This window comes from Calonectris borealis, chromosome 4, assembly GCF_964195595.1.
Source record: "Calonectris borealis chromosome 4, bCalBor7.hap1.2, whole genome shotgun sequence".
NCBI classification, from domain to species: domain Eukaryota; kingdom Metazoa; phylum Chordata; class Aves; order Procellariiformes; family Procellariidae; genus Calonectris; species Calonectris borealis.
Genome location: NC_134315.1, coordinates 79,955,193 through 79,974,401, shown reverse-complemented (window position 1 = coordinate 79,974,401; position 19,209 = coordinate 79,955,193). Strand labels below are relative to the sequence as shown.

Genomic DNA, 19,209 nt, shown 5'->3' with positions numbered 1-19,209 from the left:
TTTGTGAAGGAAAATCAGGTCTTAGGCAGTGAATCATACCCAGGCCTTTTTTTTGGTGTAGGTAGTATTTAAAACCTTGTGCTATATTCATAGCTCTCTTCATATAGCTCACATCCTGATATCAAGATATCCTTTGAAAAAAAGTAAAATGGCTATTTTGAAAGTAAGAAATTTAACCCAATCAAGGACTAAATCCATAAGCATCTACAGATTTTCAACTAATGTTGCAAATATTTATCAATGAATATTTTTAAATTTCCTACCAAATTTGCTTTGCATAATTTCTGCATCTACCTCATGACAAGCCAAAAGAAAAACAAACAACAAACCTAAATAAAACTGTAAATTAGGCAAACCGCTTATGGCAAATACATGTCTTAGCAGCTTTATATTCAAAATTACTTGTCTTTACCAAATATTTACCGTAAAGAATTTTTCCCACCAATTATTCGCTTTTGTCGACGATGTAGTAACCTCAATCCACAAACAGAAGCAAGAGAATCTAAACCAGAAGGGAAGATGTAGACAGCATTAAACTCAAAATGAAAAGTAGCCAATCTTCGATGAGAGTTAACTAAAAAAAAACCATGATGACTGAATTATTCTGTTTCATGGTAACAACTAAATTTTAACAACTAAATTTTGCTCGGGGAAAATACACTGAATTCTCTCAGACTTAGAAATTCTTTTTAGCTGAGATCTTTTGACTGTGATAACAGAGCAATTTACATATTTGTATTCTGCTTCTCAAGTGTAGGATTTTTTTTGTAGGGTTCTTCCTTACTTCATGAAAGTGGAAGCAGAGTTTGGCATACCATACAGGTTTCAGTTCTCAGCTGAAGATAACCTATACCTTGAAAAGTTGAAAGTAGCTGTCTAGGTTTTTGCATTTTCATGTCCCTTGTAAGAAACATGGCTGCTGTAAACTATCATTGGAGTAGTATTTGATTCCTTTGTGCAGCTGGCACAGCAATAACATCACACGTGTAAGCAGAGAGGATTTCCCACCGCTTTTGTTTCTATAATTCTTTTGATATAACTGTTTCCTCTGTGAGGTCGGATTGTTTACATCCGTCTCTTCCTACTGTGATAGTTGCCCATCTGAACCTGTTGGTCTGCCGCTCATAATGGGGCTTCACCTTTATTGCTGTTCCCGGGGGCCTTCTTGCTTAGGTGGTCACAGATCACCCCCGCGTCCTCGCTGTGACGGCAGTTGTGCGTCCCAATGTCCTGCTTAATGCAGTCTGCCAGGGATCTCTCATTTCCTGTACATTTCACGTTATCCACGTGGATCGGGCCTTTGCCCTCCCCAAAATATGCCATTGTCCTTGCTCTAGCCGGACCTCTGGAAACAGAGCATATGGGTTTTTTTATTAAACATTTTGAGGCATTATTCTACATTTTACTCAACTGAAATATTTCGTAGTGAGTAGTGAAAGACACCAAGGTTTTATTCCAAGTTCTGTCACTGTTTCACTTGATGACAACTTTTCTTCTCATTGCCTCTGTTAACTCTGGTAAGTAGAAAAAAAATAAGTATAACAAAATTGCTACAGCTCATTAACATTTAAAAAGTCCTTTTATGTATGTAGTTAGAAGGCACTATGCAAAGTATTTTACATTATAAAGGCATTACAAATATCTATAAAGCAAAATATGTGAAAGCTGCTTTTTCATAATCTCTTTAATCCTCCCATAAAATCAGCATCTGTGAATGCTAAAAATAATCTCTTCTGGTCTGATTCCCTCAGCAAGATGGGCCAGTTAAATACAGTATACTTGCAGAGTAGTAGGAGCTATGATTTACAGATCTATTAGTTGTTAATAGTTATTAACATATTTCGTTATCGTGCCATTTTTAAAGTGCACCACACAGTTGAGTTCTAAAAGTGTAATGTAACTGGAGAAGGACTGAACCCTGTTCAGTCTCAGCACCCACCTTTTCCTGGGAGGAACCCTGTACTTGGTGCTTGTGTGACATTTTCATAAAGTGCCTCAGGCACTTTACAAAGAAGGTCAGTATGATAATCCTATGCTTGTATAAGGATAAGTATCAAACCTAAGTATTTAAATGTCAGACTTAGGACATTTTATTAGGGTTTGAAGTCCTGATCCTTACAGCTTGTATGTAGTGCCATGCAGCTTCCGCAATGACCGCAGTGTCAGTTGTGTGAATGACCTCTTTTGAATGATGAACTTTTTTCCCAAATGAGGGAGTGGATGAACAAACACAATAAAAAAACAACATGAATTGTGCATGTAAGCATCTCATTTGGAACTTTTGTGATAGATTATTACTTTAAATTACTTAGGATAATGCTTCTTAATATATAAATAGATGTTTTGTTGTTTATGGTTTAAGAGTCAGAAAGAATTATGCATGAGAGACCACACAACTGTCTATACAGAGAAGTGGGGCAGGAAGCCACAGCCACCTCTAGGTGTGTCTGAACTAAAGTTTACCTATCAGTTAAGCGCAATTTACTGATATTTTATTGTGATAAAAATATATGGAATTCTAGATAACTAAAATGTTCCACTATATCATAGGTTTCCATTTTAAAGGATATGTTATAACTGCATATTGTAAAGGACGGTACTTCTATGTATACAAAAGGGTAACTGCATGTACAATGAAATGCTGGAGTAGAGAGAGTTTAACAATGAAAATGTATTAGGCAAGAAAGTATTTCTCTCCCTTTACACCTCTTTTTATAGCTCTTTTAATACCTGCAGTGTTGGGGAAGATAGGTGAGAATGGCATAAAGAGTTTATGTCCCTTCATCAGCTAGGGATTCTCTGTTAGGGAGGAATTTTGATTTGTCGTACGATTTTCAAAGCTTCGTCATACTAGAAGTGTGGCTAGATCAAACTCAAAGAATCCAGCCCTCAATTGCCCATATCCATATAATTGAAACATGAAAGTAATACATACAAGCTACCTCCTTTTTCAAACTTACACATAGAAAGCCTTGCCTGTTTGGATTTTTTTTTACTACATACTGAAGGGAAGGCCGGCAGGATTTCTAAGTAGGGAATGTTGGTTAGAATGTGTGAATTGTAAAAAGCCAGGAAAGAGAAGCATGTAAAACATTCGACAGACATGATACCACAAGGTCAACTGCCCTTACACATTTTTAATTTCGATGGCTAGCATGTATTTACCAGATAATCCAAAGCCTTAACTGGCTTTGGAACCAGCATAGGACAATCTTTGCCTAATGAGTTTAGTATGATTTAACTTGTCAGTTGCAAGCAATGTGTCTCTTGCTCCAAATATTTTTCTTTCGTGAATGATACTCTGATTACAGATAACTGCAAAAAAAAAAAAAGTCCAACTTTCCAATACCATGGGCACCTGATGTGTCCATATATGCTATTACAAAATAGTGAGACAGTACAGGCGCTTGTTGCAAATTCTTACCTGATTTTGGTATCTCTATGTCAAACAACAAAGTTTCTGCTTTAGGGCATTGCTCTAAAGTTCCTCAGGATATTGAAAAAAACTTTCTTGTAAATCACCACAGTATTCTTAGCTTTTCCCAGAGAAGTATTTATTGCAGTTGAGTATAGAATTGTCTCTCCAGACTTACTGGCTACTTAGTAAGAGCACTGCCTCTGTTGGCTTACCAGATAAATCTCAAAGAATACTCTGATATCGATGAGGTCACATGTAAATATTTTAGGTGAAAGAGATGTAGAGAGACAAAGATGAGGGAGGTAACTTAGTGCGTATGGATTGCAATCATGCATTGACATGAACTGCATCATGGGACTTGGACTGTAGAAACTCTTCATACCTTTATATGAAAGCTATCTATCCCTTACTGTGCATCAGTAATCTCAGTTTGCTGGTAATTGCTATGAAAGGTGTCTCCATACCCACTCTTAACAGAAACCCCCCCACTGTTTAACTAGAACATCTACCAGGAAACAAGATAAAAATCGTGATGTTCTAGAGCAAGGAGTGCAGCTTAATAGAGAAAATTATTTTATATAATTGGGACATCTCTAAATGTAGAAGTGTTAAGATTATGTGTTTGTTCCGTGCTGGAATGTGCTCTTAAAACTGGTTTTAGTCCACCCTTAACAAAGGTGTGTGTCCCTTAATTGCTGCTTTCCAAGCCAGCTATTTATGCACAGATGACCATCAGAGAAACAACCTTTTTGCTTGCTCAGATCTATCCCTAGAGAGAAGGGTGGCTTCAGGTCTTATCCCCTAGCTTTTCTTAGACACAAGGCCATACACAATAACATGCTGAGCTCTCCAGGTGCAGTATTACCATTATTCATAATACTGTTAATTAGGAAATTCAGTTGATTAGTATAGGTGGCCAACTACCCTAGAACTTTTTTCTCCCCTGTAGTAGATAATTTTTGGAGCACTAATGGCAGGATATTTGTTCATTTGTTGTGCGTGTATGTGCATTCTTACAAGCCTGTCCTAAATGAAAGGGGTTCAATTTTACTGGGCCACTTAATTCATTAAAATGCAAGAGCTTCTAAAACCATCTTTTGTTCTTTACTCATTCTATCAAAATACTTTTGTATGTTAAACCCAATCACATAGTAGATAGTACTTAGAAAAGGTGTGCGTTCTCTTAGTGTTTATCTTGCTACAAATATACTTTGATTAGGGTGCTATTAATTATTTTGGGGTTTTCATGACTGGTTTTAGCCAATTAGTAGGGCTGTTTTCTAGTATTCTTTATACTATATTTTTCTAACATCAATCATGAATTTGACAAACTGGCTTAATGAGACATCTTTAAAACTAATATTGCTTTGAACCTAGTGATTTTGCCAACTCAGGGGTTTTCTTATTTCAGTCTCAGAATGAACCCTACTAAATGGCTGACAATGTTGCAAAGCAGGATTTCGTAAAATAAATGTACAGATAAGCATTGACAATATGAATAATATATGCAGGAAAAACTCAGTCCATTTTCTCAGTGTTTACCCTTGGCTTACATAAGTCTTCCTTTTTAAGACAGTCTTTTCTCCCATTTGTAATAATAAATGTGCAAATTTTTTTTCCCAAGGAATGTAATTCCCCCGTAGGAAAGACTTGAGAATTAAACATAGCATTGTAAAAGGAGTTGAATGATACTGTTTAGTTCTGTGAGCAGTTTAATGAAAACTGATGTCAATTTCAGTATTGGGTGCTTTTTCAATTCCTCCCAGGAAAAGGTCCTAATGTGTTTATTTCTAAAGAAACAACATTCATCAACCCTCAAACTCGGGTGCATGAACCCAAAAGCCCCAGCCTTGCTTTGGAACAGTCAAGTCACCACTGAATATAATTTGAGCTTCAGCAAAAAGATCTGTGCCTGAACTCCTAGGCCCAGAAGGAATTCCAGGTCATCCGTGCACATAACGGCATAGTCACGTTTGTGGAATGCAACTGTCTAGACATAGGGTCACCAAGATCCAGCATTTCTGACAAGCTCTCCCAATTTCTGGAACCTAATTTTAGATTTCTAAAGTGTATCTACCCCTAGTCCTTCAGGAAACATGTGCTCTGTTATATCCTATAATCTTAACCCCCCATTCTGACACGATACAAATTGAGACTCCAGCCAACTGTCTGTCCTTGCAGAGATTTAAAAACGGAAGGTGGGGATAAGTTTGATCTTCTGAGGGAGACATATAAAAGGCCAGAGAGGCTGAGGATGAAGCAGACTAAATGAATGATTCAGTGGGAGATAATACAAGTCAAGTTTTGTAGTTTTGAAGCCATAGTCTATTACTGCTTATAAATAAGCTTTACTAAACGAATACCAGACAGTTTTTGAAAGGCATATATTATGTGTTCAGACATAATTTGATGATACTCAGTTGCACAAACTTTACATTGTTAGATAAAGCAAACAGATAACATGATTTGTATTTCTTAAGCTCAGATTTCTTTACAGATACAGTCAGAGAAGACATTTCACTAGTTTCCTGTTGTATTTCCCTAGTGTTCTGGGTATTTTTCAGCTCATATTAGTTCTGCTATTTATATGTCTGCCCTATAGTTGTTAGATCTTTACTGCTCTTAGGTATCCTGAAAAAAATTGCTTATGAGCAATGTCAGCCTGATTAAGCGACTTAGTTCAAAAGTGAAACGTACACATTGCAGTGGTTTTAATGTGAGGGTATTTTTATCCTGTCAGGTCTATTCCTATATTAAATGAAGCTTATTCAAATTACTGGCATGCAGGCTGAAGCGATAATCCTCTGTGTAACAGTTTTATCAAATCTCCAAGCTACATCAAGTCAAGCCAAATCAGTAAATGAAGGAAAAAACCCATGAAACTAGGGATTCAGTAGCTGGTGTGCCTACCTCTGAATCTGGGGAAATTGTATCCACACCTTGTGACAGTGGACACTGACCTGTTGCTATATTTAATTAAAAATTTTAACAGTTATGTTAGAACCTATAAGGATTTCAAAGTCACCATTAAGGTTCACAAAAGATAAATATTAACAATATGCAAAATTATACCTTTCAATGAAAACAGATCAAGAGCTTTTTGAAACAATACAACCATTACCCCTGAAATTTTAGCCAAATTCCAGACAATTTCAGTAAACTGTGGTAAACCAAGTCTAGGTTCTGAATATTTTTATTTTCTTTGCTAATGTAATGAAAAAGGCATTTTAAATTCCCCAAGGTTTTTCTATATATACTGTTACATCAAATCACTAAAGCACTAGGATTTAGGTTCCTTAAGTTTTTCTGTGTTGACTAAAGGTGACTCAGTATAAAAATTGTTGTATGAATGAAAATTGTCGCTTAAGTATGGTGAAACACAGAGCTCACACAAAATCAGAAGCAAAACAGAGAATCTACACAGTTCGCAGAATATGTAATCACCTGTGCTATTCTAGATGTTAATATCAGTTTCCCTCATTTTCTCCAAATTAGAAATTTCACTCTAACTTTTTAAAAATGTTTAGAAATCTGAAAACAGAAGATGAAAGAAGTAAATTAAGAAGAGTTTGAGTGGCAAAGAGCACAAAGCAGATACAGTAAATCAAATTATCTTCTCAGTTACATTACTGCAACTAAAATATGTAAAAAAATGTGTAAAAAAAAAAAAATTAGTGTAATGTGTTTATATCATATCGACAGGTAGCACCATAAGTGACAAATAAAATACAATATTTAGTCAGTAGCTTAGTAATTTGGAATATTTAACTTCTAAAAATAAATTTAATAACTAGCATTAACTTGCATTTCAGTTGCGAGTCAGGCTGCGATATGCCTTTGAATATTAAAATTCCTTTTCCCAATTATGCTAGTTAATGAATACTTCTTTTGAAGAAGTAGCCTTATTACTTATTATATGAATGGTATAAATACACTTTTCTAAAAGAATGCCAAACAGACAAGTTTTAAAAGGCATATATTATGTTATCAGACATATGTTGGTGATATTCGGTTGCAGAAATCTAACATTTTTAGATACAACAAACAGATAACTTGAAAAACAGTTTAATGAGTTCTCTTACTTGTAGCCAAGCTGTCGACAGACTACAGCTGCATCCTTATCAGACCATCCATCATCACAAATTGTGCCCCACTGGCCATTGATGAAAATCTCTACACGTCCTTCCTTCTTATTCTCACCATCCATCAGCCTGATGGGAGGACCTGGGAATAAATTACTGCTGTCAACTCACAACTACAGAAACAAGAACTAGTACTTAAGTAATTTTCATCGTGTTCAGTATACAGGGTCAACTGATGTTTATGTTCAACAAGCCTAAGATCAGCTGTTAAAGCGGTCATATTTTTCCTGGCTGGCAAAAGGAAGCAGTTTGTACAAATTACAAGACAAATATGAAATACTACTGTATTTTGAACTTCAGAGTTCATCTGGTTCCTTCATTTCATACAAATATGTGACATAGCTCGGAATTTGACCACAATGGGCACAGAACAATTCTCCCCCTAAAGGCAGAAAACGCTGGAGATATCTTTGATATGATACCCATACAAGCTGGACACGTTTTCCTTGCAGAAACTTTGTGGGTGAATTTAACTATATCTCAATTCATAAATCCATTCTCAAACTGGTTGCTACCACTCCTCTTAACCACTGTCTCAGCAAAAAAGTGCAGCATTGTGTTGAACTTCAGTTATTACTTATCATTACTCATGCTGTTCCGTTGTGTATTTTGTGTGATAGCATGATGTTCTACAGCATGTTATTCTAGACTAATGCGTGATGATTTTTCTAGCAATTTAAATTGATTGCTTATTCAGATATGTTTAGAATACAAAATCTCACTTATGTGGATTAGTCAGACTTAATCAAATCATGGTTTGTTCAGAGCTTGGCCTGTAGTTAAATTTTGAATCATTAGGTAAAGTACATATTTGATTCTCACTTACATTAAAACTCCTTTATAGGCATGCAAGCAATGCAAGTAGCCTTAAACCAGTTATGAATTCCTCTGAGGCCTCTTTGTAATGTTTAAGTGAGAATCACCTTCTAAATCTTTTAGTATGTCATACTTTATAATCCTTAATACACTAATAAGAGTTTCTTTTTAGAATAATTGGGAAGACTGTTCCTCATTCTTCTAACCTGTTCCTAATCTTTTCTAAATCTGTAAGGATGAGAAATTAATTAATTATGCTCTTAAATAGAGCAGTATTTTGAGATATTTGCACTTGATATTTAATTCAGATTAATTTAGGGTATGAATAACTTTTGTATACCAAACTTTACTCTGGATCAAAGCTAGTTAAATCTGGCCTAATTCATTAATTAGAAGAGGAAAGATTTGAAAACAAAATTAAAGTCTGTTTGCTTCAAATGTCATTTAAAGCATATTGTTTATACTGGAGTTCATACTGTCTGGACAGTTAGATGAATTAACTTCACCAACTTTCTGTTTAGCTACATTGTCATGATCTTACATACTAAACAAATGTTGTAGTTATTGCAGTGTATTTTATCTCATTTTTAGTGTCCCTTAATGTCTGTATTTCCTCAAGTCATATAATCTACTAATTTCTCGTATTTTTCCAGTGCATTCATGCTTACACAGAGAAAAAAGGCTTTTTCAAATGCTGAGAAGTAATGGTAACAATAGAGTCTTTGTCCACTTTCCAATCAGAAATCTTGTAGGAAATGTCAGATACACTGTCTTCATTTTCTTGTTGAAATGATATGTTATTCTGGAAGAATATGATTTAGGTGAAAATTGTACTTATATTACCCAGCTAGAGGCATGGGATATTAATGTTACAGTATAGCTATTTTATTGTTATCTCATCTTCTTGTGTTTTAGAAAATATATATATCTGCATTTACGAGCACAAAATTAATATAACTTTCTAGTAATAGGGGATGTGAGAATGATACCATATGGATGCATTTAACTGAACCAGACCTCCTTCAGCTGAGATTATATTTTATAGGAATTTGAGCAGAGCAGCACAGATGGTTTGCATTTGAAAAGACAGCAGTCATGATTTGAATTCCTGTTATTTTTGGTCTGAGAAAATCCTTTCTACCAAATATGATTTGACATCATCTACACATAATGGAACTATACTGCAACATAAAACATTCATTGGATTGTGAGAGGTCAAAAGGCTGTGAAGAAAAAGACTTTAAAGAGAGAGAGACTAGAAAAGTACACATAGAAGTGCTGATTGTTGTTATAATAGGTAGCAATGTTGTGCAGTAAATCTGTCTCTTAGTTTGCAGGATAGACCTTCAGTCTATAATTTCCAGAGAACTTCAGGCACCCAGGCATACAAATCCATTACATTTCAGTAGAAGCTGTGAATCTAACTTGTTATAATTCTGATTTCAAAATCGCCTAAAATATACTTGGGTAAACTAAAGAATATCGGCAATAATTTTGTAAAAAGCTACCTACTGACAAGCTACAAACTTAGTATGTTGCAAATTTAAAAAATGAAACTGTTTTTCAGAATTGCTGAGCAACCCGTTGTTCCCCTGTAATTTTTACTACGCGTATCTGATAGCCAGAATTCTTGTTTAATTATCTACATGTGGATTTAGGAATCTTTGGAAATCATTTGTATATATTTTGTTCTATAATGCCGCTATGTAATTAGTATTTTTCTCTCATTTCTTTTCTTATCTGTCTTTTTAGTCTTTTTTCATATAAGTTTGTAGGCTTTTTGACATTGGGACTGGCTCTTTGATCTGTGTTTGTAGTATCATTCTGTCCTGGTCAGCAAGTGGGGCCCGTTCACCCAGGCCCAATACAAATGATAGGCAATAGTAATGCAGAAATAATTTCATGCTTCTCACCCTTCCTTCTTGCTATCTCTGAACTTCCCCTCTTTCTCCATATCTCTTTTTTCGGATTGTCTGAATGTAAGGCCATAAGAGGATATACTATTGATTTATGTTTCTCAGTGCTCAGGTACGTTTCCAACTTTTGATAGAATGAGACAGTTACTTAGAACTTGGAGAGGGCTGAGTGAAATGCAGTATATCATTAGGAAGTGCTGGATAAGTCTAAAATCTTGTGAAGATTGAGAGAACAGGATCTCTGGAATCTGACTTTGTTACCTTACAAATTTGTGCGGATCGTTAATGTTCTGGCTGTTTATGTTCCTTTAAACAAAGCTTGATTACTTCCTATGATCTTCAGGAGAAAAGTGAGCTTTTTTCCCTTCCTGTTCCTTCTTTGCACACATCTGCCAAATATTAAGATTTTGAGCATCCTTAAGTATACTATAATTTGCTCAGATCTGCACCCACTGCAATACTCACACTGTGACTCTACCAAAGAGATGCCTTACCAAGTGAGAGTTTATGGCTGTCGTTATCTGGATGGCAAATGAGTCTGACGTCCTCCTGATGGTTGCAGTCATGCTTTCCCCACTCTCTCCTGGAGCATTGAAGAAGGTTTGTCTCCTTCCCTGAGCAGCTGACATCATCCAACCAGATGGGCCCAGAGCTTCCTTTGGAGTAGCTCTCAGTTGCGCTTTTTCCATACCTGCATAACACATAACGTATACGTAACGTTTTGGTCCACAGTGCTCAGAGGGCACGTGATGCTTAAGCACTAGAAAGGAAATAAATTATTTCTGAAGAAATAAAGGTGTCTCAAGTAGTAACAGTAAACAGTGTTCACCATGACAGAGCAGGTTCAGTTAGCATTAAATTCAATGAGAGCACCATATGCTGCTGCTTTGGTAATGTTTTTTTTTAAGGAATTACTGTTACATTAATACAAACTTGAGAATGTAATACCTTTGATTAAGGCCTCCCTTCAACCAAGCATATGGCTGTCTCACTGAATTGAGACTTAAAGTACGTTCTTAGTATTATATATACATTTAAATATCGCAGTCTGGGGAAAAATGAGACAAAATTCTTTTCTGAATGTGAGCAGTTATAATCTGAAGGCAAGACAACAATCACCTAGTGAGAGTGTATCTTTGTAGCCACAGTCAGTAGGAAAAGTAATGAAGAGTAAATGCATGAAACTCTAATGGGATTTTTTCTAAAATATGCTTTTCAATACATAACAGTGTTCTAGGGCCAGACTATGGGTTTTTCTGAGCTAAATCCAGAAGGACTTACACCTTGAAAATGTCTGTGATTTTTAATCACTGTTCGACAAGCAAAGATTTTGAAGAATCAAACTTTTACAGGCAAAATAGTACACAACAAATCAGTTTTTCTCTATAGCGTATGCATTGATCTCAGTTAGCCAAAAAGATTATTAGATGGAACTCGATGAATAAAGGCTGCTGAACCACAACCTCAGTTGAAGCTTTTTCTTCTACCTAAACTGAGGCCATAAATATCTCTGTGAGACTGAGGGAGGCAGGCTTTAATGGATTTTAACTCAGTATTTTCCATGAAGCACTCAGCTAATATTAAAAAAACAGACTCTTGAATAATGTAGGATTCACATAAATGTTTGTCATCATTGTCAAGTCAGTCAGATATCTAATATCAAGTAATCTTACTTAAATCCCAGCTGCCGGCAAACCACCTGTGTATTCAGCTCTGTCCACCCATCATCGCAGATTGTGCCCCACTGCCCCGTATAATAGACCTCCAGGCGTCCCTCATGACTGCCTTTCCCACTTGTTAGTCTTAATGCACCATCTGTGTCATTAACAAGTAAGGAAAAACAAAAACAAGAATCAGTTTTTCTTAGGTCCAATTATTGCTCTAAAACAAAATTAATAACATTGCATTTACTGCATCTGATCAGAATATTAGACTACTAAATCTAGTGCTGATCACTAGGTGTCATTTAATGAGAAGATGAAAGAAATGCCATAATGCACCCGGTCAGCTGTGAAGTGTTGCATAATGCAATTGCTTAAGTGCAAGAGAAATGGCACAAGATACTGATCCCCCAAGCCCTTATTACATGTCAAGTCCGCAGGAGTGGGCTCTGATTACATGATTTCACTGTATATACACCTTAGCTTTTTCTTTGTGTATTCTGTTATTTCCCATTGCTTTTATGCTGAAATGCTTACTGCCATTGATACATGTGATTGATACAGAGTTAAGGCATGCCCACATAGTAAGTGGCAGTTAGCATGTTACTGAGGAACCAAGGATTTGTGTTGAATAATGAAATTTTCTGTACCTCTAAAATTTCCATAGCCAACAGCTGGTTCACTTTGATACTAGCAGAACACTTTATTACTGTGGGGTTTTGTGCATCTGCAAACTTTAAGAATTCTCTTTCCAGAGGTGTAACTCTGCATTTGCCACTGTTTTCCTGTGTGATTATTGGTAATTGAAGTACCTGTGAGAGGTGTGCAGGAAACGCCAGCATCTTCTTTGTGGCCACAGTTGTGTTCTCGCCAGGAGCTTTTTGGACACTGTTCTATAGATAGTTCATTTCCCGTGCACCGCACTTCATCCAGCAGCACGGGGCCTGAGCCTTCTCCAAAGTAAGCCTGGCTCCACGCCTTGGCAACACCCCTATCGAAATGTAAGAAACACCCAGTCAAGAACAAGCAAGCTGAAGAGTCTGGGACTCACTGGGAAGAGCTAAAATGTGGCATATCCAGCTTCTAAAATAGCAGGTGGGACTGCCTAAATAGCTGCTGCACTGGTACCTGACAATGCAGCCCGCGCTATGTCATGTAATGTGATGTGGTTCCACAGTCAACTTCAGTCTCAGCTGAGGCTGTGGAGCAACTTGAACATACCATTTCCACACTTCCATGGTTTGAACATGTTTAGAACATCAATTTCTATTGTTTTGTATTGATGAGATTTTCCTCTTCTGTCCCTTTGGATTTTTAAGGATAACTTTCCTAGAAGAGGTTATAGATGTACAGCTTGGGTATGAAGATTCTAATTTTAATTTTCATTTAATGTTTATATGTAGTAAAAATAATCCGATATATATTTCTGCAGTGACTTTCATCTGTTTTCCTCAAACACATTAATCAAACGTCAAATATTCGGATGAGGCAGATAAAAGTGATTGTTTCCCCATTTAGTCATGTAAAAACCACAGCAGAGAGATCTTAAGTGACTTGACAATGTCATACCACCGATCAGTGGTAGAAATAAGAACAGAAAGCAGACCAATGACTAGCCTTATGTGTGTAATACTCTTTATGTCAGCATAGAGGATTTTGAGCACAAAAACCTACATAAATTGAAAATGCTTCATTGTTTTAGCGTTACAGAAATTATGCAGTGTTTAACACTTGACAATCTATCAGGATTTTTCCAATTCTATTTAAGATACCATGTTTTTCATATGTAAATGTTTTTCATGGTTTGGTTTCTTTCCACTTAATAGTTTCTCTGTTCATATACCCAGTCGAGTTTTTATAGGAGTATTCTCAATATCTGTCTTCTTTTTCAACTTGTAAGATTGAAATATCTATCTAAATTTTTTACTATGATGAATTACCTATGCAAAGGATTAGTTTAAATTAATTAACATACAGTTTGGGTGCAGGGCTCTATACTAATTATTAAATTGCTTTAAAGAGAGTTTTCCACTACCACCCATACATTGTCACGTAACACCTAACAGGAATGGTACATTCAGCTTATACTGAAAACATAACAAGTCTTGACTATTTTGTTTTGGGATGTAATCATTCAAACCCTTAACTGGCTTTTGCGACCATGTGTCAGAACAGTACGTTGCTGTAATTTTTTTTTCTAACGTAAGTTGCACTAGTTCATGTTTTTAAGGCACTGACTCATTAATCCATGTATGGATTTAGATAGATGTAGACTTCATTTCTAGTGCTTTTAAAAGGAAAACAATACTAAATTTACAATTAGTAATCATACAAATTCTTGATAAACAGTAAGGGGGTATGGGAAAAATAACAACAGTAAGAGGCTCATAAAAATTAAATTAGAACCAGGAAAAAGTTCTATAAAAAGGAAGGATGTGGAAATTCATGGTAGACACTGTGTAGATGGTAGTGCTCAGTAAATAAAAGCACACACAAGAAAGGTAAATTAAATAATCTGTGGTTTGCATTTTCATTTTGCTTAAAATCAATGTTTTTAATATTTTTAATGCACTCTTAATTTTCAGACTCTTTCTCTGATGACCAGATGCCTTCTTCAAGTGGTGTAGAACATGGAAAATATCAAAAAGCAGGTCTTATTTACTCAGAAGGGAGAATCTGCAATTGCTTCAAAGAAGCAGGTAGGTAAACCAAAAATATCCTCAAACAGGCAACATTTTAGCAAAACACATAGCTTCAGTCTGAAGTTAGTACCTTATTTTTGAGAGAGATTTTTAATTAGACATTACCTTTTATTCCAAATGACCTTCCTAATGCCAAATAACATATTAACAGATATCTTACTCTAATTTTTTTCCTTCAGCAATACCAAGGAGAATTAATAGATTGGAAATGGTATTTTTCCCTGAGATTTGCAAACATTTTCTGATTGCCCTTACTATTCTTTCCTTTAGTTTGTTAAATAACCATGCATTTTTATTTGTAGCTTTAATTTACTGAACACTTGTACTTTGCAATGCTGGTAATGGGAAAAAAAAGCCAAGTCCTCCATCTCTTATATTTCATAAAGAGCTGCTTTTCGAACTTGTTGACTATACAGTAAACTAAGAAAGTATAATCCATAGGATAGACTAAGGGTAATACTTATTTCAAATCTAGGTATCCCATTTATATTTAAGCATCTAAATAAATAAAAACGTCTTGGTTTTCCAGTGTATGTTTCTGATGTACCGAGATAGGCTCTGTGAGTTCTCAGCACTTCAGGTTATTTTTGTAGAATTGAATAAATACGGACTGAAAAGCCTACTTGCAGGATACCTATTTTTATTAATACTACCCTAAATATATCATAGGCTTATTACAGAAGGCCTGGTTTACTGGTAGTTTTTAAGATGATTATACTTTGGAACATTTATATGTATAAGAGAAATTATCTTCATTTAAGTTTATTGAGTGGTATTTGCATATATAAAAAGTTTACACAAAAAGAAAATGCTTGTACATAGCTTCAATTTCTCGTATTTTTTTAATTCTGATGCTGGTACAAATGTATAGAAAATGTTAGAAAAAAAATCCTTATTCATTAAGAAGCTGGCTGAAATCAAAGAGATAATGCTTGACTACTCTGAACATTGAAACAAATTATACCATAATCTAGTAAGATTCTCTGGAGTTCCAATAAACCAGAGACAACACATCCCACAACACATGCCCATAACAAGGGCAATTTGTATCAAGCAAAAAGTATGTATGAAACAAATAATAAAGTAAATTGTCATTATTTTTCACCTATTAATGGTAGATTAATATTCTGAAGTTTTATAAGAGTGCTACAGAAAAGTTGAAAGGGTGTGGGAAGCTGCTTACTGAGATGCTTTACTTTTACAATTTGTGGCACGTTTTTAGATTATTTTTATTACTTCATAACTGGTCTACTGCCACTGTTGGTAAAATTTCACTTCACAGTAATGAGTATATTTGTCAAGACATCTTGGTTACTTGAGAAATTCTGTAAATCTCTAGACATTTCAAAAAGACTTAGCATCATCTTAATACAACTTATTTACTCAGAAAAACGAATCAAATTAGAAGCATCTCAGAACTTCAGTTTCTGAACATTAAGTAATCAAATGTCTTAGTGTAATCAGCAAGGAGGCAGGTTAAGAGCATGACATTTGTCATTAGTATACAAAAAGGTAAAGCATAACTTAGTAACTCCCCAAACTTATTAATAGTGGCCCAATTCAAAAGCCGAAAAAGCCTGTAAGAAGACAAGACTTTCTATTAGGTATTCCCAATTGAAAATATACAGGAATATAGAAATATAGCATAAAATAAATGGGGGAAAAATGAAAATCTAATGTCAGAGGAGCATATTGATTCCCACATGGCTCACCAGGAGATCTAGAAGCTTTGTAAGTGCTACACAGTTCTCATCCTTTTAAGCCAATTTGGATGGCACCAGGAGTCCAAGACCTCAGTTTCACATTACAAAACAAGTACGCTCTGGGGGACACCCATTAATGCCACAAAGCTTGCTACCTTCAATGCCACTTCTTTTAATTCATCATAATCCCAGCAGGGTTGAACAGGCAAGTTCTGTTCCAGTTTCCTCTGCACTGACCTGCTTAGTTCTCATCCAGTCTGTCTCAGACATAATCCCCTTCTTGGGTTTACATCTTAGTATCTTCTCTGCATCTTGCTCCTAGTTCTTTCCCTCTTCAGCCCATCTGGCCTTTCATCCCAATTGTCCCCATCTCCTTCCTCTCTGATCCGGCAGTTCTCTTCTTTGCCTCCCACTTCTGCAGCATCTTTCCTCAAATACTGAATACTTACCTTCTGTGTGGTATCAAAATCACCCCCGGCTGTTCAGAAGAGGAGCAAGAAAATCCTGTTCTGCTGCTGTGACTGTATTACGGACCATGGTTAGTTCAGACATAATCACTGTCAAGCTTAACTGTCAAAACTTCAAACAGATCTCTCTACTCAGTATATGTAAACTGGCAGTCTTCAGAGACCTGTGACTTAAACAAATCTTGAGAGATTCTCATAGGCATGCCAAAAACATACCCTTTCTGACAAAGCAGTGCTCTTACTCCAAAGCAAGGAGACTGTTAGGCTCTTCAGTAAAATGAATATAAGGATTTAAACAGTAAAAGCAACTTCCTTTTCTTCACCTATGGTTTTTGATTGCAACTTTACTGAAATTGTAGGGAGTTTTCACTAAAAAGTCAGCATTTTTCTGAGACATATCCTTTGTCTGTCTTACATGCCCCTATCATATGACATTAAAAACTGGATCCTATAAATTAAAGTTCCAGGGAACTGAAAGTAATAGCGCTGTACCTGAACCTTCTATAAATAAACTTAGTTACAGCTTCAAAGTATTAGTGTGATTTTAAAGGAGCATCTTTTGAGAGCTCCAAGCTTTGTATCTGACTAACTCTCCTGCTTTGCTGCTGGCATAGAAAATATGTAGAAAAACAAACCCAAGGCCAAGCTGCCGACAGACAACTTCAGCATCTGCATCATCCCACTGATCATCACAGACAGTCCCCCACTGGCCAGCATGGTAGACTTCTACTCTTCCTTCGTAAGCATTGTTCCCACCGGCCAGCCGGATCGGAGTAAAGACAGGAGCTGTGATCAAACATAGAATATAGGAAAAGGTCATTTCTTTCCCAAAATGTTATCCTGATAGTAAAGAAGATGGCTTAATGGCTTCTCTGACATCACTCAAGAACCACACTTATTTTTTTTCTAGTTAGATGGAAAACCTGAAATTAAACTTCTTAGAAATGAGTTCCCCTCAGCTCCACTCTCAGTAGCTGAAGAATATTATACAGACAAGTAACCATACTGATCTTGAGTTACTTAGGTGTCAAAGCGTTCACAGATACTTAGGGCAGTAAGGTCAAATACTACAATCAGTCAGTAGAGCTCCATTTCTACCAATAAGAGCAAAACTGGCTCTGTATAGGCTTGGTCCCAGAGGGTAAAATCTGAAGTAAGAGGCAAAAATTCTTTCACTGCCACAGAAGTAGAAATTCATCCTCATGTTTTCTCATTACTTTGGTAATTCCAGTCAGAGCAGTGAAATCTCATTGACTGTGGAGTCTCACTTTAATTGTGTAAGTATTGTTCCCTTCCTGTTTCCAAGATACGGTTTGATTTTTGGTCTTTTCAAATCATTAGCCCTTTTCTGGTCCAGCAAGAAATTGTCTTGAAAGCATCACTTCTGCATAAAGCTATAATAATGGAAACAGCTTAAAACCATATTAAAAAAAAATCGCTCTAGTATTTAAAACTATTTAAAACCATATCTAACATCTGAATGATTTAAAATGTCATTAATTTTTGTGTAGGTCTTCCAACCAATTAATGCTACTATTTCATCTATTTCTTGGCTTAAAAAAAGAAAATTGAGGGCATTTCTCCAATTTCATCCTGCTATTTCACTAGTATGAAATCTGTTTTTTTGTAATTATTTAGAAAGCTAGTTGCAGTAGAACCTGCAAAACACGAAAGCTTCATCTAGTCTGCTGAAACTCAGGATCAATTTAATTCATTTCAGATACCCTGGACTCTAAATTACTGGTAAACTTCCTTTCAGCATTATTGAAACAGACAGTAGTCCTTTAAAAAATTTATCTAAGCAAAACAAAGTTTTCTGGTGAAAATGTCCATAAACAGAAGGAAAACTTTATGATCTAAAAATATAATTTGCAAATGTATTAGGCAAAACTATTTCTCTTGCATTGGTCAATCAACTTTTCTCCTAGCTTAAAAAGGTTCTCCCTTCCCTCTACACTATAGCTTTCTAAATTAAGACCAAAATGATTTTTTAAAAGTCATTTATCAAAATATTCCTCATGAATAGTGGAGCTTTAGGACAAAAATGCATCTGCCTTTGGACAGGAATGTAAGTAGGAGAGAAAAGGCAGCACAGAGCTGGCTGCAGCCATACATGTTTTGGTTACAACTGAAGAGATTGCTATTGCCACCTCCTCAGCACTGCCAGCCCAGCCTTCCCTGAGGTCAGCAATATCTTAAATCTGATGGTATAACTGCTCATTTATTTGCTGTTTATCATGTTCATTAAAATAACCTGAAATATCTTAAAAACATTAATAGTATTTTTTTCCTAACAATATAATTTTGACTTGTGTGAGTGATATGTGAGGTAGCAATCTTCAGCTAGGAAGACTTGGACCTGTATTAAATGTATGTAGAATAGG

At 35.8% G+C, this 19,209-nt stretch overlaps 1 protein-coding gene across 1 annotated transcript in view; it reads right to left on the bottom strand.

The window, feature by feature from the left end:
- PRSS12 (serine protease 12) overlaps positions 1 to 19,209 on the bottom strand; it is a 39,039-nt gene that overhangs the window by 15,064 nt on the left and 4,766 nt on the right. The window contains exons 4-10 of the mRNA XM_075150486.1: positions 17,461 to 17,611; positions 12,766 to 12,944; positions 11,966 to 12,107; positions 10,787 to 10,983; positions 7,501 to 7,642; positions 1,140 to 1,345; positions 424 to 502 (exon numbers count right to left, since the gene is read on the bottom strand). Coding sequence (XP_075006587.1) covers positions 424 to 502; positions 1,140 to 1,345; positions 7,501 to 7,642; positions 10,787 to 10,983; positions 11,966 to 12,107; positions 12,766 to 12,944; positions 17,461 to 17,611 — 1,096 coding nt within the window. The remainder of the gene's footprint in view (positions 1 to 423; positions 503 to 1,139; positions 1,346 to 7,500; positions 7,643 to 10,786; positions 10,984 to 11,965; positions 12,108 to 12,765; positions 12,945 to 17,460; positions 17,612 to 19,209) is intronic.